Below are 26,569 nucleotides of genomic sequence, written 5' to 3' on the forward strand. Positions count from 1 at the left end.
GCAATTAGAAGTTTAACAGTCTCACCCAGCTGAATGTTAATGTTTTTTCCTGTCTTGTGGGATCTTTCCTTTCCTCTGATAGTAAAGAATGAAGATAAGCATCAGGTGATTTTCTGTTCCTCCTTTTTTCCTATGATTAAAATCTCCTGATCAGAACTTAAAGGGAATCCAAGCGACCTTGTACTACCTCCCGTTTAATGGCAGATAATTAAGGTAATGTGCAAATTATTCCAAAGGGCCCTCAAATATCAGAGAGATGTTGACCTCCAGAAAAAGGTCATTCATTTACTACACAGCAATTAAACTGTAATCTTGCAAAATCACAGTTTTAGTCTTTCATCAGGTTATTTTCCAGAATATTTCCAATGACTGCCCAGAATTATATACAGTCCCCACCACTTAAAACATTCACATTTAAAACGGGCACTCACTTATATTGGCTAAAAAGCGATAACCATTAGCCATTTGCATTAACGTCAATTTCAAAGTTGCCGAAAATAGTGACTGATTTAGTTTGGGACATTACAGAGACAAGTCCTTGGGTGCTGGAGAACGACAACTCCAGAGGAGGAGGGTGAAAGCTGGAGAGGGCTGAAATGGCACAACTTGCTCCGACCGACGTGGCAAGGCTGTCCTCACATCCTGAGGACAAAGACTACGAAAATACTTACCTCGTGGTCTCTGATGTCCACTTGCTCCCTCTTCAATTTTTTTTTCAGTCCAACGCTGTGATTTCAGCACAGCTTTCTTCGTATCGACAGAGACTGTGGGAATGGAAGCCATGCCCACAGAATCTGTCAAGAAGAGAAGTCACGCCCACAAGCAGGCAAGTAAAAATCATTCATTTAAAGTAAACTTCTGTATGTTAGTTTAAATAAAAAATTAACATATCTTATAAAAAGCCAAGCAAATGATTTAATTTAATGAAACTTACAGAAGTTCAAATTTAAAAAAAATTAAATTTTTAATTAAAAATTTTTTTTTTAATGATCAAAAAATATTAAAATAAGAGTAATTTGGCATTCCACATTTTTAAAATTAAACTTTTTGTTGTTTTGCAGTCATTAACAGAAACTGCGCTTAGGGCCGGAATTTTCCAGCATACCTTTTGGTGGTATAAGTATCTTTGTTCCAGCTGGGCAGATGGGTAAGTTTATGAATGATTAATGATTTCTATGATTTTATCATACCATGTCCCTTTAATTCGGAACTGTCAAACCGCCGGTGAACCAATGGGAGCAAGTTCGCAATTTTGGGGTTTTACTCCGCATGTGCACATTTGTGAACTTGCACAATCGATTCGTCAGCGGAGAGATAGGACGCCATTCAGGGATGGTGTCTGTGGGTGAGTAATTTCTGGGCCCTTGTTTAGGTCTAGGGTCCGGCAGCAAGGATGTTCATTCAGGTAGCAATTCAGGGAGATGCGGATCCTGATGAGCGATGACCAAATATAGATAGCGCTCTCCACAGATGCTGCCTGACCAGCATTTTCTGTTTTTATTTCAGTTTTCCAGTATCCGCAGTATTTAGCTTTGGAATTTTTTTCTTATTCGTTCATGGGATGTAGGCGTCGCTGGCAAGGCCAGCATTTATTGCCCATCCCTAATTGCCCTTGAGAAGTCGGTGGTGAGCCGCCTTCTTGAACCGCTGCAGTCCGTGTGGAGAAGGTTCTCCCACAGTGCTGTTAGGTAGGGAGTTCCAGGATTTTGACCCAGCGACGATGAAGGAATGGCGATATATTTCCAAGCCAGGATGGTGTGTGACTTGAAGGGGAACGTGCAGGTGATGTTGTTCCCATGTGCCTGCGGCCCTTGTTCTTCTAGGTGGGGTAGAGGTTGTGGGTTTGGGAGATGCTGTTGAAGAAGCCTTAGCGAGTTATTGCAGTGCATCCTGTTGATGGTACACACTGCAGCCACTGTGCACCAGTGGTGGAGGGAGTGAATGTTTAGGGTGGTGGATGGGGTGCCAATCAAGCGGGCTGCTTTGTCCTGGATGGTGTCGAGCTTCTTGATTGTTGTTGGAGCTGCACTCATCCAGGCAAGTGGAGAGTTATCCATCACATTCCTGACTTGTGCCTTGTAGATGGTGGAAAGGCTTTGGGGAGTCAGGAGGTGAGTCACTCGCCGCGGAAAACCCAGCCTCTGACCGGCTTTTCTAGCCACAGTATTTATGTTGCTGGTCCAGTTAAGTTTCTGGTCAATGGTGACCCCCAGGATGTTGATTGTGGGGGATTCGGCGATGGTAATGCCGTTGAATGTCAAGGGGAGGTGGTTAGATTCTCTCTTGTTGGAGATGGTCATTGCCTGGCTCTTGTCTGGCGCGAATGTTACTTGCCACATATCAGCCCAAGCCTGGATGGTGTCCAGGTCTTGCTGCATGCGGGCACGGACTGCTTCATTATCTTAGGGGTTGCAAATCAGCAAACATCCCAATTTCGACCTTATGATGGAGGGAAGGTCATTGATGAAGCAGACTGGGCCTGCGGTAGGTGGTGAGTGAACCAACATGAGGGAAAAAGTTACTTGACCTCGTCCTCACCAATCTACCTGTTGCAGATGCATCTGCCCATGACAGTATTGGTAGGAGTGACCACCGCACAGTCCTCGTGGAGATGAAGTCCCGTCTTCACACTGTGGACACCATCCAATGTGTTGTGTGGCACTACCACCGTGCTAAATGGGATAGATTCAGAACAGATCTAGCAGCTCAAAACTGGGCATCCATGAGGCGCTGTGGGCCATCAGCAGCAGCAGAATTGTATTCCAGCAAAATCTGTAACCTCATGGCCCGGCATATTCCTCACTCTACCATTACCAACAAGCCAGGGGATCAACCCTGGTTCAATGAGGAGTGTAGAAGGGCATGCCAGGAGCAGCACCAGGCGTACCTAAAAATGAGGTGCCAACCTGGTGAAGCGACAACTCAGACTACATGCATGCTAAACATGCTATAGACAGAGCTAAGTGATTCTACAACCAACGGATCAGATCAAAGCACTGCAGTCCGGCCACATCCAGTCGTGAATGGTGGTGGACAGTTAAACAACTAACGGGAGGAGGTGGCTCTGTAAACATCCCCATCCTCAATGATGGCGGAGTCCAGCACGTGAGCGCAAAAGACAAGGCTGAAGCATTTGCAACCCACTTCAGCCAGAAGTGCCAGGCGGATGATCCATCTCGGCCTCCTCCCGATATCCCCACCATCACAGAAGCCAATTCGATTCACTCCCCGTGATATTTTGAAACAGCTGAGGGTATTGGATACAGCAAAGCCTATGGGCCCCGACAACATCCCGGCTGTAGTGCTGAAGACTTGTGCTTCAGAACTAGCTGCGCCGCTAGCCAAACTGTTCCAGTACACCTACAATACTGGCATTTACCCGACAATGTGGAAAATTGCCCAGGTATGTCCTGTCCACGAAAAGCAGGACAAATCCAATCTGGCCAATCACCACCCCATCAGCAAAGTGATGGAAGGTGTCGTCAACAGTGCCTTCAACCTTACCAATAACCTGCTCAATGATGCTCAGTTTGGGTTCTGCCAGGACCACTCGACTCCAGACCTCATTACAGCCTTGGTCCAAACATGGACAAAAGAGCTGAATTCCAGAGGTGAGGTGAGAGTGACTGCCCTTGACATCAAGGCAGCATTTGACCGAGTGTGGCACCAAGGAACCCGAGTAAAATTGAAGTCAATGGGAATCAGGGGAAAAACTCTCCAGTGGCTGGAGTCATACCTAGCACAAAGGAAGATGGTGGTGGTTGTTGGAGGCCAATCATCTCAGCCCCAGGACATTGCTGCAGGAGTTCCTCAGGGCAGTGTCTTAGGCCCAACCATCTTCAGCTGCTTCATCAATGACCTGCCCTCCATCATAAGGTCAGAAATGGGGATGTTCGTTGATGATTGCACAGTGTTCAGTTCCATTCGCAACCCCTCCGATAATGAAGCAGTCCGAGCCCGCATGCAGCAAGACCTGGACAACATCCAGGCCTCGGCTGATGTGTGGCAACATTCGCGCCAGACAAGTGGCAGGCAATGACCATCTCCAACAAGAGAGAGTCTAAAAATCGCCCCTTGACATTCAACGGCATTACCATTGCCGAATCCCCCACCATCAACATCTTGGGGGTCACCATTGACCAGAAACTTAACTGGATCAGCCACATAAATACTGTGGCTACAAGAGCAGGTCAGAGGCTGGGTATTCTGCGGTGAGTGACTCACCTCCTGACTCCCCAAAGCCTTTCCACCATCTACAAGGCACAAGTCAGGAGTGTGATGGATAACTCTCCACTTGCCTGGATGAGTGCAGCTCCAGCAACACTCAAGAAGCTCAACGCCATCCAGGACAAAGCAGCCCGCTTGATTGGCACCCCATCCACCACCCTAAACATTCACTCCCTTCACCACTGGCGCACTGTGGCTGCAGTGTGCACCATCCACAGGATGCACTGCAGCAACTCGCCAAGGCTTCTTCGACAGCACCTCCCAAACCCGCGATCCCTACCACCTAGAAGGACAATGGCAGCAGGCACATGGGAACAACACCACCTGCATGTTCCCCTCCAAGTCACACACCATCCCAACTTGGAAATATATCACCGTTCCTTCATCGTCGCTGGGTCAAAATCCTGGAACTCCCTTCCTAACAGCACTGTGGGAGAACCTTCACCACAGGGACTGCAGCGGTTCAAGGTGGCAGCTCACCTCCACCTTCTCAAGGGCAATTAGGGATGGGCAATAAATACTGGCCTTGCCAGCAATGCCCACACCCCATGAACGAATAAAAAAAAAGCTGAAGATGGTTGGGCCAAGGACACTGCCCTGAGGAACTCATGCAGCAATGTCCTGGGGCTGAGATGATTGGCCTCCAACAACCACTACCATCTTCCTTTGTGCTAGTTATGACTCCAGCCACTGGAGAGTTTTTCCCCTGATTCCCATTGACTTCAATTTTACTAGGGTTCCTTGGTGCCACACTCGGTCCAATGCTGCCTTGATGTCAAGGGCAGTAACTCTCACCTCACCTCTGGAATTCAGCTCTTTTGTCCATGTTTGGACCAAGGCTGTAATGAGGTCTGGAGCCAAGTGGTCCTGGCAGAACCCAAACTGAGCATCGGTGAGCAGGTTATTGGTGAGTAAGTGCAGGTTGAAGGCACTGTCAACGACACCTTCCATCACTTTGCTGATGATTGAGAGTAGACTGATGGGGCGGTAATTGGCCAGATTGGATTTGTCCTGCTTTTTGTGGACAGGACATACCTGTGCAATTATCCATATTATCGGGTAGATGCCAGTGTTGTAGCTGTACTGGAACAGTTTGGCTAGAGATACGGCTAGTTCTAGAGCACAAGTCTTCAGCACTACGGCCGGGATGTTGTCGGGGCCCATAGCCGTTTCTCAATATCACGTGGAGTGAATCAAATTAGCTCAAGGCTGGCTTCTGTGATGGTGGGGATATCGGGAGGAGGCCAAGATGGATCATCTACTCGGCACCTCTGGCTCAAGATGGTTGCAAACACTTCAGCCTTGTCTTTTGCACTCATGTGCTGGACTCTGCCATCATTGAGGATGGGGATGTTTACAGAGCCTCCTCCTCCCGTTAGTTGTTTAACTGTCCACCACCATTCACGACTGGATGTGGCAGGACTGCAGAGCTTTGATCTGATCCGTATCTGAATATATCCGTATCTGAATATATAGCACTATCACTTTATACCGGCCATCGCATATAATGGGTAAATCGCGGTCTCACGAATGCATCCATTATAAGCCGTGGGCACTGCATTACATAGGTGCTCATGCCAGGTAGCAAATAGACAGATTTATTCAACAAACAGATATAAGCTTTCACTAGCTCTGAGTGATCAAGTGCAATTTGATTTTGCCAAGAGAGTCGGATATAATTCATTTTAATTATTAAAATTTATTTCTTGTGATCTTATGTAACAGATTTGGAAGTGCTTTGGTAATGACATAAGAAATTATGGAACAGGGAAAAGCTGTTTAGTCCATCAAGCTCACCCTTTCCAAAGATCAGGTATATTTAACATACTGTGGATTCTACCTCTTATTTAATTACCTGATCAAAAATTCTGCATAATTTCTTCCTTACTCGCAAGGTAATGAAATGAAACTGTAGAATATCCATTTATCTCCACCATTGTGAGATGGATAGGGCTCAATTAAAATATAAATCCTGCAGTGAAGTTACATGATAGAGGCAAGAAATATCTCCACCATAGCTCAGTTTTAGTTTTTATTCAGATAAAGTGGAGAAACTTTATGTGTATGTGCGGGCTTGCGTGTGTACACACAAGCAGTGGGGTGGGGGTAAGAATCTTCAAGAAGTATATTACATCTCTACTTCAAAATCCTACATGGTGTGTTTGCACTCAAGATACTTTTTCCTACTCTTTCTTTTTCCTTTAAACTAAATCTGGCCAAGGAACTAAGGCCTCTTTGCGATTTCTATTTAAGCATGTATGAGCCAGGCACATATATCTTCCTTTAGGAAGGATGTCGATGCATTGGAGAGGATGCAAAGGATGGTACCAGGGATGAGGGACTTCAGTTATGTGAAGAGACTAGAGAAGCTGGATTTGTTCTCCTTAGAGCAGAGGGGGTTAAGGGGAGATTTAATAGAGGCATTCAAAATCATGAAGGGTTTTGCTAGAGTAAATAACGAGAAACTGTTTCTACTGGCAGGAGGGTGGGTAAGCAAAGGACACAGATTTAAGGTAATTCACAAAAGAGCCAAAGATGAGATGAGGAGAAATTTTTTTACACAGCGAGTTATTATGATCTGGAATGCACTGCCAGAAAGGGTGGTGGAAGCAGATTCAATGGTAACTTTAAAAAGGAAATTGGATAAATACTTGAAGGGAAGAAAATTACAGGGCTATGGGGAAAGAGTGGAGAGGAGTGGGACTAATTGGAGTGGCACAGGCACGGTGGACCGAATGTCCTCCTTCTGTGCTGTAAGATACTATGATTCTCTGATTCCGACCTACACAGCAAGATGTTTATATAATTCATCAAAGAAACCATCCCTGGAGTTTTCTCTCAAAACAGACTTTTATTCAGCCAGGCTTTTATAGGCCTCACTAGTGTAGATCTAGCCTTCATTTTTTGAACAAGGATGAGAGCACAATACAAACAAGGAACACTTGGATGTAGAATATAATCAACCAAAAGGTGTTCCTTTGACTAAATCTGGTTTGAAATGAGTTTGTCAATTTCACCATGAAATAAGGCATTTATACCATTATTTCAGAGAGTTGACCTTGTGGTCATCGTCAGTTTGCCCAGAGGTTTCAGCCTTATAAACCTCTGGGAAACAAGGATGGAATGCACTGACACAAGTTCTGCAGGTTAATAATGCCAATGATGCAAGTGTTTTAACCAGTGAATAGTTGATTGAAAAATATCACTTTGATAAAAAAATTATAAGTGTGATAAAAGTGTTTCACCTCTGAGCAAAGTTATTTAGAAGTGAAATATTACACGGAGGTAATTTTAACCTAACCCGGCCGGGGGAAACTGACGGGATCGGATCGGCCGCCTGTTTTACACCCAGCCTGATTTTACTTTCCATTGACTTCATGGAAAGTAAAATGGGGTGGGGTGTAAAACTGACGGCTGATCTGATCCCATCGGTTTCCTGCCAGGTGGGTTAGATTAAAATTACCCCAGTGTGCTGTTTCTAGCTTTGAAAAACAAATCAGGGCATGAATATTGAAAAGAAAACACATCATAGAAGGTATCTTTAAGAGAGGCAGATCAATCTTTCAATCAGACACTTAGGGGGTGATTTTAACCCCCAAGAACAGGTGGGTTGGGGCTGGGTGGGAGTTGAAAATAGTTGTTTTTTGGGTCGCGACCGCAACCCGGCTTTATTTACGGGTTTAATGTCGGCGCGTAAAAGTACAGGCTTCCCACTGGGAATGCAAAGTGCGAAAATTTTGCAATTGCAACCCAAGAAAACAAATATTTTCAATTCCCACCCGCCCCCAACCCACCCGTTCTTGGGATTTAAAATCACCCCCTTAATGCATATCACTTCAAGATTTTTTTGAACTTGTGTGTGTCAGGCAGTTAAGTTTCTTTGATCAGACCCGTACCAGCAATAAATTATCAATGTCAGACCAGATTAGCGTGTTAAGATCCCAGCTGTTCAATAATGGAAACAGCACATTCAGCCTCACTACCCATGGTTACTAAGATATGTAAACTACTCAAAAGCCTATGCTCCTAGATCATCAGAATTTGGAAGTCTTCAGACATTTACCACTTTCCCAATTGTTAATGATATGAGCAGTAGGAAAGTATATGTTAAAATTATTTGGAAGCCTGCTAAATAGTAGGTTACCTTTACTTTTACTTTATTTTCTTTCTCATTGTCTTCTGCGTCCTTTTGCAATGCAGTCTTATTGGGGTCATGAAGTAATCGTCCAGGACTCGGAATGAACTCCTCATGAACCATGTACTCTGGCAAATACCATTTAGGGACTCTGTAAGTAAAGTGATATTCAACTTGTTAACATGACTGCTTTAAAAATGAATGCTTAATGTATATAAAACAAAGCATTGTTTTATATACATATACACACACGGACTGCAGCGGTTCAAGAAGGCGGCTCACCACCACCTTCTCGAGGGCAATTAGGGATGGGCAATAAATGCCGGCCTTGCCAGCGACGCCCACATCCCGTGAACGAATTAAAAAAAAAAAATTTGGGTTCTCTATGAAAGGCACATCAACATTTTTGACTATTATTCCAGGGGGTAGATCATTTCATAAAATTTTAATACCCATTGTTGTACAAATTGACAAACATCTGCCTCCTTTAAAAATACCACCTCAGCAATGACACCAATCGGTTTCATTTGTTCTATGCTTTAAAACTAGCACGCGTTCTAAATGTGCATTAAGTAATAGTAATTTTGTGCACTAGCATTAAGGACCATCTTTAAAAGTAGGAGGACAAGTTGATAAAGCTTTAATGAAAGTATTTGGGATCCTAGGCGTTATAAATAGGGGGTATGGAGTACAAAAACAAAGAGGTAATGCTGAACCTATACAAATAATTGATTTTGGGCCCTTACTTTAGGAAAAATGACAAGGCTGTGGAGAGGATGCAGACGGATTCACTAAGATGATGTCAGGAATGAGAGGCTTCAGTTATGAAGCTAGACTAGAGAGACTCAAACTCTTTTCACTAGGACACAGAAGGGACAATTTTAACCCTACCTGTCTGGCGGTAATCAGGCGGGTGGGCAGTTAAAAAGCCCTGGGTATTTTACTCACCGATTTCCCGCTGCTTCACGCCTTTAAACTGACTTTAAACTGCTCTTCTGAGCAGGTGGCAAAGGCACCAGCCTGTAACCGCAAGGTACTTTTTAAAAATATGGCAGATTAGGGTCCGATGATGTCATTGGGTCCTGACTGCAATTTTAACTCTCACCTGCGTGGAGAAGCCACTGCAGATCTGGTATCAGAAGATGCTATATAAGGTAAGTTTTTTTACTTTCCTTTTCACAAGGAAAGTTTAGGCCTCCCCTGCCCCAGATTCCCTCCCCTTCCCTCCTGTGAGACCCTTCAAAAACACCCTCCCCGCGACTTACCTTCTTGCTGATTAGATTTACTTTGGTGCGTCCAACAGCCTCCTGTCACCTGAACTTCCACTCCCACTTACCAGCCGGTGGGCAGCTGACCAATGTCATGCAGATGAGGCCTGCCAGTTAAAATCATCTAGGCCTCACGCTGCCGATGTCGGATGCATTTGGCGTTCACTCATGCCCCCCGCCTGTCCGTTTCCCAGTTAAAATTCCCCTTAGAAGGTTAAGAGGAGATCTGACAGAGGCATTCAAAACTATGAAGTGTTTTGAAGGTAACTAAGGAAAAACTATTTCTATTGGTCAATGAGTTGGTAACAACAGGGCATAAATTTAAGATCATCACTAAGAGAATGAAAAGTGAGATTAGGAGAATGTTTTTATGCAAAGGTTTATTAGGATGTGGATTACCCCACTAAAAAAAAGTTGTGGAAATAGAATCTATGATAGCTTTTAAGAAGGAATGAGATAAATATTTGAAAAAATAAAACTTTTAAATGGTATGGCGGAAGGGCGAGGCAATTGGACTAGGTGGATGGCTCTTTCAGAGAGCTGACACAGACACAATGGGAAAAATGGCTTTCTTCTGTAGTGTAACATTCTATAGGTTTCCTGACAAGGTATTCTAATAAGGGGTCTGTAGTGACAAAAGGAGGCTAGATTTTTCAACAAGCCCTCCCAACAGGCTTACTCAACACATTTGACCCCACTGGATTTTGTAGAGTCAGCTTCATTTACACAGTGTGGGTGAGCTCCAAGCCCATATTGAGCCTGACCGGGGGCGCGGAGGAAATTGTACATAAGCAGCATTTAAATGAAAAGTGGCGATGGCTTAATTCAAGGGGTTGAAGCCACTTAAAGGTAAGTGACTGAATATTGAAATAAAAATGTTGGCAGCAATTACATTGGCTGATGATATTTTAATGCATATTTCAGCCTTACAGGTTGTTTGGGTAACAGAAAACCCAGTAGCTGGCTCAATAAATGTGGAGACAGGAAACCGAATTTGTGGCCTACTGATGGAGCTTGCAATACTTCAACCCACGTTTGATGGCTGGGGAAGTGGAGATGGTGCAGAATGAGGTGGCAGCGAGGATGTTGGCCCTGAACAGTATGCTGCTGTAAACACCGGAAAATTTGCATAATAATGTGATTGAGGGCTGATTTTAATGGAATTAACTGTAAACTGCTGGTCACTTCTGACATCGGTACAAAATTGGTTGGGACACTAAATGGGTGAAAGGCCGGAGTAACAGATCTTTGCCTATTTTTCCAATCTGTTACATCCACTTCACATTCATTAATCCAGCATCACTGAGTAGAAAACCTACATTAGGGTCTCTACCAGAAACGTTAAAATAGTCTTTTTCTTTAAGATGCTGATACACCCGCTGATCATTTCCAGCATTTCCTGGTTTAAATTTAACATTTTCAACATGTAGCTCGTTCCTTTATAGCTGTTTATTGTTCTCTCCCATTCCTCATTTTTTATTTATTGTTTTTCTCCTTCTTTAAATTTTCCCTCTTTGACGTTGAACCCCGTTCTCCATCTAAAAAAGTCAAATGGGTAACCTTGCTGGATTGCTGATGACATTCTGTGATTGGCCTCAATGAGTTTTTTTTATTCGTTCTTGGGATGTGGGCATCGCTGGCCAGGCTGGCATTCATTACCCATCCCTAATTGCCCTTGAGAAGGTGGTGGTGAACTGCCTTCTTGAACCACTGCAGTCCGTGTGGTGAAGGTTCTCCCACAGTGCTGTTAGGAAGGGAGTTCCAGGATTTTGACCCAGCGACGATGAAGGAATGGCGATATATTTCCAAGTCGGGATGGTGTGTGACTTGGAGGGGAATGTGCAGGTGGTGTTGTTCCCATGTACCTGCTGCTCGTGTCCTTCAAGGTGGGAGAGGTCGCAGGTTTGGGAGGTGCTGTCGAAGAAGCCTTGGTGAGTTGCTGCAGTGCATCCTGTGGATGGTACACACTGCAGCCACTGTGCGCCGGTGGTGAAGGGAGTGAATGTTCAGGGTGGTGGATGGGGTGCCAATCAAGCAGGCAGCTATGTCCTGGATGGTGTCGAGTTTCTTGAGTGTTGTTGGAGCTGCACTCATCCAGGCAAGTGGAGAGTATTCCATCACACTCCTGACTTGTGCCTTGTAGATGGTGGAAAGGCTTTGGGGAGTCAGGAGGTGAGTCACTCGCCGCAGAATACCCAGCCTCTGACCTGCTCTTGTAGCCACAGTATTTATATGGCTGGTCCAGTTAAGTTTCTGGTCAATAGTAACCCCCAGGATGTTGATGGTGGGGGATTCGGCGATAGACTCTTTCTTGTTGGAGATGGTCATTGCCTGGCACTTGTCTGGCACGAATGTTACTTGCCACTTATGACCCCAAGCCTGGATGTTGTCCAGGTCTTGCTGCATGCAGGCTCAGACTGCTTCATTATTTCAGGGGTTGGGAATGGAACTGAACACTGTGCAATCATCAGCGAACATCCCCATTTCTGACTTTATGATGGAGGGCAGGTCATTGATGAAGCAGCTGAAGATGGTTGGGCCTAGGACACTGCTCTGAGGAACTCCTGCAGCAATGCCCTGGGGCTGAGATGATTGCCCTCCATCAACCACTACCATCTTCCTTTGTGCTAGGTATGACTCCAGCCACTGGAGAGTATTCCCCTGATTCCCATTGACTTCAATTTTACTCGGGCTTTTGGTGCCACACTCGGTCAAATGCGACCTTGATGTCGAGGGCAGTCACTCTCACCTCACCTCTGGAATTCAGCTCTTTTGTCCATGTTTCAATCAAAGCTGTAATGAGGTCTGGAGCCGAGTGGTCCTGGCGGAAGCCAAACTGAGCAGGTTATTGGTGAGTAAGTGCCGCTTGATAGCACTGTCAACAACACCGTCCATCACTTTGCTGATGATTGAGAGTAGGCTGATGGGGCGGTAATTGGCCGGATTGGATTTGTCCTGCTTTTTGTGGACAGGACATACGTGGGCAATTTTCCACATTGTCGGATAGATGCCAGTGTTGTAGCTGTACAGGAACAGCTTGGCTAGAGGCGCAGCTAGTTCTGGAGCACAAGTCTTCAGCACTACAGCCGGGATGTTGTTGGGGCCCATAGCCTTTGCTATATCCAGTGCACTCAGCCGTTTCTTGATATCATGTGGAGTGAATCGAATTGGCTGAAGACTGGCTTCTGTGATAGTGGGGATATCGGGAGCAGGCCGAGATGGATCATCCACTCGGCACTTCTGGCTGAAGATGGTTGCAAACGATTCAGCCTTTTCTTTTGCACTCACGTGCTGGACTCCACCATCATTGAGGATGGGGATGTTTGCAGAGCCTCCTCCTCCCGTTAATTGTTTAATTGTCCACCACCATTCACGACTGGATGTGGCAGGACTGAGAGCCTTGATCTGATCCGTTGGTTGTGGAATCGCTTAGCTCTGTCTGTAGCATGTTGCTTCCACTGTTGAGCATGCATGTAGTCCTGAGTTGTAGATTCACCAGGTTGGCACCTCATTTTTAGGTACGCCTGGTGCTGCTCCTGGCATGCTCTTCTACACTCCTCATTGAACCAGGTTGATCCCCTGGCTTGTTGGTAATGGTAGAGTGAGGAATATGCCGGGCCATGAGGTTATAGATTGTGCTGGAATACAATTCTGCTGCTGCTGATGGCCCACAGCGCCTCATGGATGCCCAGTTTTGAGCTGCTAGATCTGTTCTGAATCTATCCCATTTAGCACGGTGCTCGTGCCACACAACACGTTGGATGGTGTCCTCAGTGCGAAGACGGGACTTCGTCTCCACGAGGACTGTGCGGTGGTCACTCCTACCAATACTGTCATGGACAGATGCATTTGCGACAGGTGGATTGGTGAGGACGAGGTCAAGTAAGTTTTTCCCTCGTGTTGGTTCGCTCACCACCTGCCGCAGGCCCAGTCTGGCAGATATGTCCTTCAGGACTTGGCCAGTTCGGTCAGTAGTGGTGCTACCGAGCCACTCTTGAAGTCCCCCACCCAGACTACATTCTGTGCCCTTGCTACCCTCAGTGCTTCCTCCAAGTGGTGTTCAACATGGAGGAGGACTGATTCATCAGCCGAGGGAGGGAGGTAGGTGGTAATTTTTTTTTTTATTATTCGTTCACGGGATGTGGGCGTTGCTGGCAAGGCCGGCATTTATTGCCCATCCCTAATTGCCCTCGAGAAAGTGGTGGTGAGCCACCTTCTTGAACCGCTGCAGTCCGTGTGGTGACGGTTCTCCCACAGTGCTGTTAGGAAGGGAGTTCCAGGATTTTGACGCAGCGACAATGAAGGAACGGCGATATATTTCCAAGTCGGGATGGTGTGTGACTTGGAGGGGAACGTGCAGGTGGTGTTGTTCCCATGCGCCTGCTGTCCTTGTCCTTCTAGATGGTAGAGGTCGCGGGTTTGGGAGGTGCTGTCGAAAAAGCCTTGGCGAGTTGCTGCAGTGCATCCTGTGGATGGTGCACACTGCAGCCACAGTGCGCCGGTGGTGAAGGGAGTGAATGTTTAGGGTGGTGGATGGGGTGCCAATCAAGCGGGCTGCTTTATCTTGGATGGTGTCGAGCTTCTTGAGTGTTGTTGGAGCTGCACTCATCCAGGCAAGTGGAGAATATTCCATCACACTCCTGACTTGTGCCTTGTAGATGGTGGAAAGGCTTTGGGGAGTCAGGGGGTGAGTCACTCACCGCAGAATACCCAGCCTCTGACCTGCTCTCGTAGCCACAGTATTTATATGGCTGGTCCAGTTAAGTTTCTGGTCAATGGTGACCCCCAGGATGTTGATGGTGGGGGATTCGGCGATGGTAATGCCGTTGAATGTCAAGGGGAGGTGGTTAGACTCTCTCTTGTTGGAGATGGTCATTGCCTGGCACTTATCTGGCGCGAATGTTACTTGCCACTTATCAGCCCAAGCCTGGATGTTGTCCAGGTCTTGCTGCATGCAGGCTCGGACTGCTTCATTATCTGAGGGGTTGCGAATGGAACTGAATACTGTGCAGTCATCAGCGAACATCCCCATTTCTGACCTTATGATGGAGGGAAGGTCATTGATGAAGCAGCTGAAGATGGTTGGGCCTAGGACACTGCCCTGAGGAACTCCTGCAGCAATGCCCTGGGGCTGAGATGATTGGCCTCCAACAACCACTACCATCTTCCTTTGTGCTAGGTATGACTCCAGCCACTGGAGAGTATTCCCCTGATTCCCATTGACTTCAATTTTACTCGGGCTCCTTGGTGCCACACTCGGTCAAATGCTGCCTTGATGTCAAGGGCAGTCACTCTCACCTCACCTCTGAAATTCAGCTCTTTTGTCCATGTTTGGACCAAGGCTGTAATGAGGTCTGGAGCCGAGTGGTCCTGGCGGAACCCAAAATGACCATCGGTGAGCAGGTTATTGGTGAGTAAGTGCCGCTTGATAGCACTGTCGACGACACCTTCCATCACTTTGCTGATGATTGAGAGTAGACTGATGGGGCGGTAATTGGCCGGATTGGATTTGTCCTGCTTTTTGTGGACAGGACATACCTGGGCAATTTTCCACATTGTCGGGTGGATGCCAGTGTTGTAGCTGTACTGGAACAGCTTGGCTAGAGGCGCAGCTAGTTCTGGAGCACAAGTCTTCAGCACTACAGCTGGGATGTTGTCAGGGCCCATAGCCTTTGCTGTATCCAGTGCACTCAGCCGTTTCTTGATATCACGTGGAGTGAATCGAATTGGCCGAAGACTGGCTTCCGTGATGGTGGGGATATCGGGAGGAGGCTGAGATGGATCTTCCACTCGGCACTTCTGGCTGAAGATGGTTGCAAACGCTTCAGCCTTGTCTTTTGCACTCACGTGCTGGACTCCGCCATCATTGAGAATGGGGATGTTTGCAGAGCCTCCTCCTCCCATTAGTTGTTTAATTGTCCACCACCATTCACGACTGGATGTGGCAGGACTGCAGAGCTTTGATCTGATCCGTTGGTTGTGGAATCGCTTAGCTCTGTCCATAGCATGTTGCTTCTGCTGTTTAGCATGCATGTAGTCCTGAGTTGTAGCTTCACCAGGTTGGCACCTCATTTTTAGGTATGCCTGGTGCTGCTCCTGGCATGCTCTTCTACACTCCTCATTGAACCAGGGTTGATCCCCTGGCTTGTTGGTAATGGTAGAGTGAGGAATATGCCGGGCCATGAGGTTACAGATTGTGCTGGAATACAATTCTGCTGCTGCTGATGGCCCACAGCGCCTCATGGATGCCCAGTTTTGAGTTGCTAGATCTGTTCTGAATCTATCCCATTTAGCACGGTGGTAGTGCCACACAACACGTTGGATGGTGTCCTCAGTGCGAAGACGGGATTTCATCTCCACGAGGACTGTGCGGTGGTCACTCCTACCAATACTGTCATGGACAGATGCATTTGCGACAGGTAGATTGGTGAGGACGAGGTCACAATGTCTTCACCTTCGATAACCAGTTCTTTACCCAAACACACGGAACAGCCATGGGGACCAAATTTGCACCCCAATACGCCAACATTTTCATGCACAAGTTCGAGCAGGACTTCTTCACTGCACAGGACCTCCAACCAACGCTATACACCAGAAAAATCAACGACATTTTCTTTCTATGGACCCACGGCGAAGAATCACTAAAGAGACTACACGATAACATCAACAAGTTCCATCCCACCATCAAGCTCACCATGGACTACTCCTCAGAATCAGTTTCTTTCTTGGACACACGAATCTCCATCAAAGACAGGCACCTCAGCACCTCACTCTACCGCAAGCCCACGGACAACCTCACGATGCTTCACTTTTCCAGCTTCCACCCTAACCACGTCAAAGAGGCCATCCCCTATGGACAGGCCCTGCGAATACACAGGGTCTGCTCAGACGAGGAGGAACGCGATGGACACCTACAGACGCTGAAAGACGCCCTAGTAAGAACGGGATATGACGCTTGACTCATCGATCGACAGTTCCGACGGGCCACAGCGAAAAATCGCATAGACCTCCTCAGAAGATTAACACGGGACGCAACCAACAGCCTTCAACATGTCATCAATGATGACAAACAACTCGCTATGGCCATCCCCACACCTCCACTACTCGCCTTTAAACAGCCACCCAACCTCAAACAGACTATCGTTCGCAGCAAATTACCCAGCTTTCAGGAGAACAGCGTCCACGACACCACACAACCCTGCCACGGCAACCTCTGCAAGACATGCCAGATCATCGACACAGATACCACCATCACACGAGAGGACACCACCCACCAGGTGCATGGTTCATACTCCTGTGACTCGGCCAACGTTGTCTACCTCATACGTTGCAGGAAAGGATGCCCCAGAGCATGGTACATTGGCGAGACCATGCAGACGCTGCGACAACGGATGAACGGTCACCGCGCAACAATCGCCAGACAGGAGGGTTCCCTCCCAGTCGGGGAACACTTCAGCAGTCAGGGACATTCAGCCACCGACCTTCGGGTAAGCGTACTCCAAGGCGGCCTTCGAGACACACGACAACGCAAAATCGTCGAGCAGAAATTGATAGCCAAGTTCTGCACCCATGAGGACGGCCTCAACCGGGATCTTGGGTTCATGTCACGCTACACGTAAGCCCACCAGCGAACAAAAGCTATCTGTTTTTAATATAACGGGTCATTTGCTGGCTTTCTCTGCCTTCCGGATGTTTCTGCCTCTCTCTCTCTGTTTTTTTCCTGTTTGTTTTTTTTTGTTGACTGTATATTCGGGGGCTCTGTAGGTAACACCTCTCTGTCTGAACATGGTGATTGCCTTGGCAACGGGCAGTTGCAAAGACTATCTGTAATCACCATGTATTGTTCTGTGATTTATAAATGCGTAGGCTTCGAGGAGTTCCTTACATTTACCTGAGGAAGGAGGAAGCCTCCGAAAGCTTGTAAATTTCAAATAAAATCATTGGACTATAACTTGGTGTTGTAAAATTGTTTCCTTTCCTTAAGGGCATTAGTGAACCAGATGGGTTTTTACGACAATCCAGTCGTTTCATGGCCACCATTACTGATACTAGTATTTTAATTCCAGATTTTATTTAATTAATTGAATTTAATGAATTGAATTTAAATTCCCTAGCTGCCGTGGCAGGATTTAAACTCATTCTTCCAGATTATTAGTTCGGGCCTCTGAATTACTAGTCCAGTAACATAACCACTATGCTACCATACCCATGTATGGTGAGTTGTGCAAGAGCAGCCTAGAATGACTCATCCACTATGTTGTCATACACCTGAAGGTGCATTTATTAAATATTGGACCTTTTCACACAACTGTCTGAAATAAAGCAATTAATATTCACTCAATAAAGAACTAATACTTAATGTAACATATAAGACTTTAACTTTTTCCCACCCAAAATAGGCCAAAAATGTTTCTGAACTGCCACCATGTCCACAATTCAATATCAAAGATTGTACAAGTTGAAATGCATGTATACTTACTCCTTGTTCTTGGAAGATGGTGGTGCATGCGTGAACCATTCTGGTTGTGAGCACAGAACTGGAGATGACTTCCTAGGAGGAGGGCTATGATGCTTCAGCAAATCTAGTTATTTGTGAGGATACAAAAGACTTTTAGTTCATTTAAAGGTCAAAAATCTATTTAAAAAATGAGCACACTTCTCTTAAGACTGGAGATCTTTTTTGACTAGGAACTGAAATCTGGGCTTATTCTGGGTAAAGTGATTACAGGAAACTCAGCTGGGGAGGACCACACACCTATAAGGGAGCATGCCCAATTTTTCATCCATTTAATTAATGAAAAGAAAATTGGGTAGGTTTTTTCCCTGCCTGATGTTCCTCTATTCGCAATCCAATATGGCCATGAGCAGAAACATGAAAATCTGTCCCCTAATGTTTTGTTACCAAATAAGTAATCTTGAGCTTTTGTCCTTGCCAATTTTTTCCATTCCTCTCCTGGGGTGTGGTTTCATGAGCACTGTTCACCCTCCACTGACTTAGCCAAATGTCCATTGTTGATGTGTGAGCCCCAACAGTGAGAGCTAGCACGTTACTTGACTGCAGGGGACATCACTCAACATCCACACATGCACACTTTCAGCGGGGAGGGGGTCACTGGACAGCAGGCACTCATCCCCCTTCCACACACCAGCACTTTAATTCAAACTCTTATTTTAAACAGCACTGGTAAAAGGAGTGCATACCAATTTACGAGAAGATGTTAGCCTCCTTCATTCTTAGGCAGGAAGATAGAAGTAGAACACTGGCACAAAAAACATGCTGCTGAGTAAAATGAAGATACCAATGAGGGGAAAAACTGACTGCAAGAAATATATCCACTGCAACTGCCTCCAATTTGTACTATTTCCCACTCGACTACTCCACATGTTTTACCATTTCCTCCACAATTGTCCTGCAACTTTTCTGATGTGGGATTCAAAATCTGTTTTAAACAAAGACATCTGGAAACCTGCAAACACAGTAATGTAGTAAACTGTGTTCTCGCAAATCTTGTTTTTCCCTCAATGACCCTGATGGCATAGGAGAAGTATGAGTTTCAGGATCGAAGACAATGTACTGCGGATAGATAACTAGATTATTAAATAAATAAGCTAGATAGATAATATTGAGCTTAAAGCGTTGTCAGGCTTTTAAAACACATAGGGCTCTAAATTGGGCCGCGAAGCGCCCGTTGTAAGGGCACTACGTGGACTCCTAAGGACCCAAAATGGCGTCTAGAATGTACGCAGACACTTCTAGCGTGACTTGTGCCGGACGCCATATTAGTAAAGGCGTTCGCACACACGCAGATAACGAGCACCAGCAGCACGTAAAGTAGGGAGAATATGTGGTAGATCAGTGTGCAACGCTGATTTAAAGGGACAAATGCGATTTTGGAACTCAACACTCCTGTCAACATACTGTCTTAACCTCATACAGCTGAACAGGTCTTAAACAGCATGGAGGACCCCCACCAGTGCTATTTAAAGGAATTATGCAGGAGTTACAGATTATTTGCTGGATTATTGCTTCTGACTGCTGATGCATTTGTACCTGTTTTTGGAGATCTCCTATACTTGAATGTTAGGATGAAGGGACATAACCTAAAAGTTAGAGCCAGGACTTGCAGGGGTGAAGCTAGGAAACGCTTCCACACGCAAAGGGTGGTAGAAGTTTGGAATGCTGTTCCGCAAACGGGAGTCGATGCCAGCTCAATTCTTAACTTTAAATCTGAGATTGATAGATTTTTGTTAACCAAGGTGTTAAGGGATATGGGGCAAAGGTGGGTATATGGAGTTAGGTCACAGATCAACCATGATTTCATTGAATGGAGGAGCTGGCTCGAGGGGCTAAATGGCCTACTCCTGTTCCTATCTTCTGATAATAAAGTTTCAGTACTCTACAGAAAGTGGGCTAGCTAGTTGACATACAACAACAAGGGCACTGGCGGAGTGGCAAGAGTGGGACCATGCTGTCATCCTGAGAAAGGACAGCAGGTTCATGTTCCATGGAACCACTGCCACTTGCTACCTTTTCTTTTAATTCATTCATGGGATGGGGGCGTCGCTGGCAAGGCCAGCATTTATTGCCCATCCCTAATTGCCCTTGAAAAGGTGATGGTGAGCCACCACCTTGAACCGCTGCAGTCCGTGTGATGAAGGTTCTCCCACAGTGCTGTTAAGTATGGAGTTCCAGGATTTTGACCCAGCGACGATGAAGGAACGGCGATATATTTCCAAGTCGGGGTGGTATGTGACTTGGATGGTATGTGGGTTTGGGAGGTGCTGTCAAAGAAGCCTTGACGAGTTGCTGCAGTGCATCATGTGGATGGTACACACTGCAGCCACGGTACGCTGGTGGTGAAGGGAGTGAATGTTTAGGGTGGTGGATGGGGTGCCAATCAAGCGGGCTGCTTTGTCCTGGATGGTGGCGAGCTTCTTGAGTGTTGTTGGAGCTGCACTCATCCAGGCAAGTGGAGAGTATTCCATTACACTTCTGACTTGTGCCTTGTAGATGATGGAAAGGCTTTCGGGAGTCAGGAGGTGAGTCACTTGGCACAGAATACCCAGCCTCTGGCCTGCTCCTATAGCCACAGTATTTATGTGGCTGGTCCAGTTAAGTTTCTGGTCAGTGGTGACCCCCAGGATGTTGATGGTGGGGGATTCAGCGATGGTAATGCCATTGAATGTTAAGGTGAGCTGGTTAGACTCTCTCTTGTTGGAGATTGTCATTGCCTGGCACTTGTCTGGCGCGAATGTTACTTGCCACTTATCAGTCCAAGCCTGGATGTTGTCCAGGTCTTGCTGCATGCAGGCTCAGACTGCTTCATTATCTGAGGGGTTGCGAATGGAACTGAACACTGTGCAATCGTCAGCGAACATCCCCATTTCTAACCTTATGATGGAGGGAAGGTCTTTGATGAAAAGGCTGAAGATGGTTGGGCCAAGGACACTGCCCTGAGGAACTCCTGCAGCAATGTCCTGGGGCTGAGATGATTGGCCTCCAACAACCATTACCATCTTCCTTTGTGCTAGGTATGACTCCAGCCACTGGAGTGTTGCTCCTGATTCCCATTGACGTCAATTTTACTAGGGCTCCTTGGTGCCACACTCGGTCAAATGCTGCCTTGATGTCAAGGGCAGTCACTCTCACCTCACCTCTGGAATTCAGCTCTTTTGTCCATGTTTGGACGAAGGCTATAATGAGGTCTGGAGCAGAGCGGTCCTGGCGGAACCCAAACTGAGCATCAGTGAGCAGGTTATTGGTGAGTAGGTGCCGCTTGATAGCACTGTCGACGACACCTTCCATCACTTTGCTGATGATTGAGAGTAGACTGATGGGGCAGTAATTGGCCAGATTGGATTTGCCCTGCTTTTTGTGGACAGGACATACCTGGGCAATTTTTCACGTTGTCGGGTAGATTCCAGCATTGTAGCTGTAATGGAACAGCTTGGCTAGTGGCGCAGCTAGTTCTGGAGCACAAATCTTCAGCACTACAGCCGGGGTATTGTCGGGGCCTATAGCCTTTGTTGTATGCAGTGCACTCAGCCATTTCTTGATATCACGTGGAGTGAATTGAATTGGCTGATGGTGGGGATATTGGGAGGAGGCCAAGATGGATCATTTATTTGGCACTTCTGGCTGAAGATGGTTGCAAACGCTTCAGCCTTATCTTTTGCACTCATGTGCTAGACTCTGCCATCATTGAGGATGGGGATGTTTACAGAGCCTCCTCCTCCCATTAGTTGTTTAATTGTCCACCACCATTCATGTCTGGATGTGGCAGGACTGCAGAGCTTTGATCTGATCCGTTGGTTGTGTAATCACTGAGCTCTGTCTATAGCATGTTGCTTCTGCTGTTTAGCATGCATGTAGTCCTGTGTTGTAGCTTCACCAGCTTGACATTTCATTTTTCGGTATGCCTGGTGCTGCTCCTGGCATGCTCTTTTACACTCCTCATTGAACCAGGGATGATCCCTTGGCTTGTTGGTAATGGTGGAGTGAGGAATATGCTGGGCCATGAGTTTACAAATTGCGCTGGAATACAAATCTGCTGCTGCTGATGGCCCACAGCACCTCATGGATGTCCAGTTTTGAGCTGCCAGATCTGTTCCGAATCTATCCCATTTAGCACGGTGGTAGTGCCACACAACACGTTGGATGGTGTCCTCAGTGTGAAGACGGGACTTCGCCTCCACAAGGACTGTGCGGTGGTCACTCCTACCAATACTGTCATGGACAGATGCATCTGCGACAGGTAGATTGGTGAGGATGAGGTCAAGTAGGTTTTTCCCTCGTGTTGGTTTGCTCACCTGCCGCAGGCCCAGTCTGGCAGCTATGTCCTTCAGGACTCAGCAAGCTTGGTCAGTAATGGTGCTCCCGAGCCACTCTTGGTGATGAACATTGAAGTCCCCCACCCAGAGTACATTCTGTGCCCTTGCTTCCCTCAGTGCTTCCTCCAAGTGGTGCTCAACATGGAGGAGGACTGATTCATCAGCTGATGGAGGGTTGTAGGCGGTAATCAGCAGGAGGTTTCTTGCCCATGTTTGACCTGATGCCATGAGATTTCATGGGGTCCGGAGTCAATGTTGAGGACTGCCACGGCCACTCCCCTCTGACTGTATATCACTGTACCGCCACCCCTGGTGGGTCAGGGATGGTGATGGAAGAGTCTGGGACGTTGGGTGAAAGGTGTGGCTATGTTAGAACATAAGAACATAAGAAATAGGAGCAGGAGTAGGCCAATCGGCCCCTCGAGCCTGCTCCGCCATTCAATAAGATCATGGCTGATCTGATCCTAACCTCAAATCTAAATTCATGTCCAATTTCCTGCCCGCTCCCCGTAACCTCTAATTCCCTTTACTTCTAGGAAACTGTCTATTTCTGTTTTAAATTTATTTAATGATGTAGCTTCCACAGCTTCCTGGGGCAGCAAATTCCACAGACCTAGTACCCTCTGAGTGAAGAAGTTTCTCCTCATCTCAGTTTTGAAAGAGCAGCCCCTTATTCTAAGATTATGCCCCCTAGTTCGAGATTCACCCATCCTTGGGAACATCCTTACCGCATCCACCCGATCAAGCCCCTTCACAATCTTATATGTTTCAATAAGATCGCCTCTCATTCTTCTGAACGCCAATGAGTAGAGTCCCAATCTACTCAACCTCTCCTCATATGTCCACCCCCTCATCCCCGGGATTAACCGAGTGAACCTTCTTTGTACTGCCTCGAGAGCAAGTATTTCTTTTCTTAAGTATGGACACCAAAACTGTATGCAGTATTCCAGGTGCGGTCTCACCAATACCTTATATAACTGCAGCAATACCTCCCTGTTTTTATATTCTATCCCCCTAGCAATAAAAGCCAACATTCCGTTGGCCTTCTTGATCACCTGCTGCACCTGCAAACTAACTTTTTGATTTTCTTGCACTAGGACCCCCAGATCCCTTTGTACTGCAGTACTTTCCAGTTTCTCGCCATTAAGATAATAACTTGCTCTCCGATTTTTCCTGCCAAAGTGCATAACCTCACATTTTCCAATATTGTATTGCATCTGCCAAATCTCCGCCCACTCACCCAGCCTGTCTATATCCCCTTGTAGGTTTTTTATGTCCTCCTCACTCTCTACTTTCCCTCCCATCTTTGTATCATCTGCAAACTTTGATATGTTACACTCGGTCCCCTCCTCCAAATCGTTAATATAGATTGTAAAGAGTTGGGGACCCAGCACCGACCCCTGCGGAACACCACTGGCTACTGGTTGCCAGTCTGAGAATGTACCATTTATCCCAACTCTCTGCTTCCTGTTAGATAACCAATCCTCCACCCATGCCAGAATATTACCCCCAATCCAGTGATTCTTTATCTTGAGCAATAATCTTTTATGTGGCACCTTGTCGAATGCCTTCTGGAAGTCCAAATACACTACGTCCACTGGTTCCCCTTTATCCACCCTGTACGTTATATCCTCAAAGAACTCAAGCAAATTTGTCAGACATGACTTCCCCTTCGTAAAGCCATGCTGACTTTGTCCTATTAAATTATGTTTATCCAAATGTTCCGCTACTGTCTCCTTGATAATAGACTCCAAAATTTTACCCACCACAGATGTTAAGCTAACTGGTCTATAATTTCCAGCCTTCTGCCTACTACCCTTTTTAAATAAGGGTGTTACATTGGCAGTTTTCCAATCTGCCGGGACCTTTGCCGAGTCCAGAGAATTTTGGAAAATTATTACCAAAGCATCCACAATCCCTACTGCCACTTCCCTCAAGACCCTAGGATGTAAGCCATCAGGTCCAGGGGATTTATCCGCCTTGAGTCCCATTAATTTACTGAGTACCAATTCCTTAGTGATTTTAATCGTATTTAGCTCCTCCCCCCCTGTTTGTCCAGTGTTGGGATATTCTTAGTGTCCTCTACCGTAAAGACTGAAACAAAATATTTGTTAGGCTGTTGCTTGACTAGTCCGTGGGACACCTCTCCCAATTTTGGCATAAATCCCCAGATGTTAGTGAGGAGGACTTTGCATGGTCAATTGGGCTTGGTTTGCCTTTGTCGTGTCTGGTGTCTCGTGGTCTGATGCTGGGTGGTCCATCTGATTTTATTCTTGTTATGACTTTTTGATGCGAGATTGTAGAACTGAGTGACTTGCTAGACCATTTCAGAGGGCGATTAAGAATCAACCACATTGCTGTGGGTCTGGAGTCACATATAGGCCAGACCAGGTAAGGACGGCCGGTTTCCTCCTGTTATGTGCCACTTTCTCCTGCAAGAAAGCGGGACGTGTGTCGGTGAATATTGCAAGATGTTTGGGTAATCCAGCAAATAACCTGTAACTCCTGCGTAATCCCTTTAAATAGCGCTGGTGGGGGGTCCTCCATGCTATTTAAGACCTGTTCAGCTGTGCGAGGTTAAGACAGTACGTTGGAGCGTTGAGTTCCAAAATCGCATCTGTCCCTTTAAATGAGCTTTGCACACTGATCTACTGCATATTCACCCTACTTTACATGCTGCCGGCACTCGTTATCTGTGTGTATGCGAATGCCTTTACCAACATGGCGTCCGGCACAAGTCACGCTGCAAGATGTTTGGGTGATGTGGCTGTCATAGTTAAATAGCTGCCAGTGTGTGTGACCTGTGAGGTGTGGGTGTGCGGCTTGCAACAATGTTAATGTGTGAGGGTGAGAAGAAGCATCTGTTTGGTAGAGTTGAGAACTGGGTTTGTTGGTATGTGGGTGATGGAGGTGTAGTGTGTGGAGCAGTGGATGTGGCTAGTGATGCAGTTGGTAGGAGATGCCACCTGACAGTTGACCTCACTCACCTTGACCACTCGAGTCAAAGCACTGAACTTCTTCCTGTACTGCATCCATGTTCGTGGTGCTATGCGCCTGGCATTGACTTCGTCCCCCGCTGCCTCCCACTACCTCGGGAGCATATGTCTGGGGGGCCTCTTGTCCCCCTTGCGAATATAGGATGCCCCTCCTTCTGCCCACCTCTTGCACCAAGGCCTCTAGTGTATCATCAAAGAACCTTGGTGCACGCTCTCTCGCAGGCCCGGTACAAACTCAGATCGGCAGATTGGTGAGGTCTGGCATGCAGATTGGAGGATGTGAGATTTAGTAGTGCGCAACCTTTATTCAATGTTTTAAAATAACTCAACAGTTTGTAAACATAGGGACAGAACCTGCATCTGTGTTTCACGTGTGCAATGTCTAATCTCTATTCAGACTCCGTGCAGACCTGTATCTGATATTTTGCAAATATCAGAGTCCCGCAAACGTTGAGCAGCCAAGTTGTTGCTCATTAAAAAATTCCAGAGGTCCCATCATCACCATGCTGCATTATATTGCAGCACAGTTTCACTGCACCATTGACTTCCACCACTTCCTGCAGCCACAGTGCACCTCCCCTTTAAGAGGTGCAGGCTGCCTTTGAGTGGTGCTAGCCACTCGCGATATCTGAGCCCCCTGCTGGTGAGCAGCCACTCAACAGTGCAGGTTGCGCTGGCTGGACGCAACAATCAGGTTAATCACCAGGCAGCAGGAACATCACATGCTGCTTGCATCTCAATGACCGGGCGCGGGTTAATCGCACACCACGACCCCCGCGCCCAGTTTCGGCAATTATCCAATATAACCCCCATCGGCTTCTGGAAACACAAACTTTTCAACACAGCAGGGGGTAATGTAAGAAAAGGCAACACAGGCATACATCAAAGGCTTCAGATCGGGAAAGCAATGATAGGTGTGAAAAAAAGCATGGGCCTCTCATTCCTATCTGGTAATCTGTTCAAAGAACTGGGATTTGTAAAACATCAAACTGTATTGCATCCAGCATTTGGTCAAATGATATAAAGAATGGATTTGAAACCAGTAAAGCAATCAAAATTGGAGACATAAGGACCATTAAGAATGTTTGTGCATAGAAATGAAAGGGGCTATC

At 46.5% G+C, this 26,569-nt stretch overlaps 1 protein-coding gene across 3 annotated transcripts in view; it reads right to left on the bottom strand.

Annotated features, from left to right (window-relative positions):
• The window catches only part of LOC137333112 (uncharacterized protein C7orf57 homolog), a 137,600-nt gene that overhangs the window by 54,045 nt on the left and 56,986 nt on the right, over positions 1-26,569 (bottom strand). For all 3 annotated transcript variants that reach the window (XM_067997270.1, XM_067997279.1, XM_067997261.1), the window contains exons 4-5: positions 18,110-18,212; positions 8,372-8,513 (exon numbers count right to left, since the gene is read on the bottom strand). In XM_067997270.1, coding sequence (XP_067853371.1) covers positions 8,372-8,513; positions 18,110-18,212 — 245 coding nt within the window. The remainder of the gene's footprint in view (positions 1-8,371; positions 8,514-18,109; positions 18,213-26,569) is intronic.

This window comes from Heptranchias perlo, chromosome 2, assembly GCF_035084215.1.
Source record: "Heptranchias perlo isolate sHepPer1 chromosome 2, sHepPer1.hap1, whole genome shotgun sequence".
NCBI classification, from domain to species: domain Eukaryota; kingdom Metazoa; phylum Chordata; class Chondrichthyes; order Hexanchiformes; family Hexanchidae; genus Heptranchias; species Heptranchias perlo.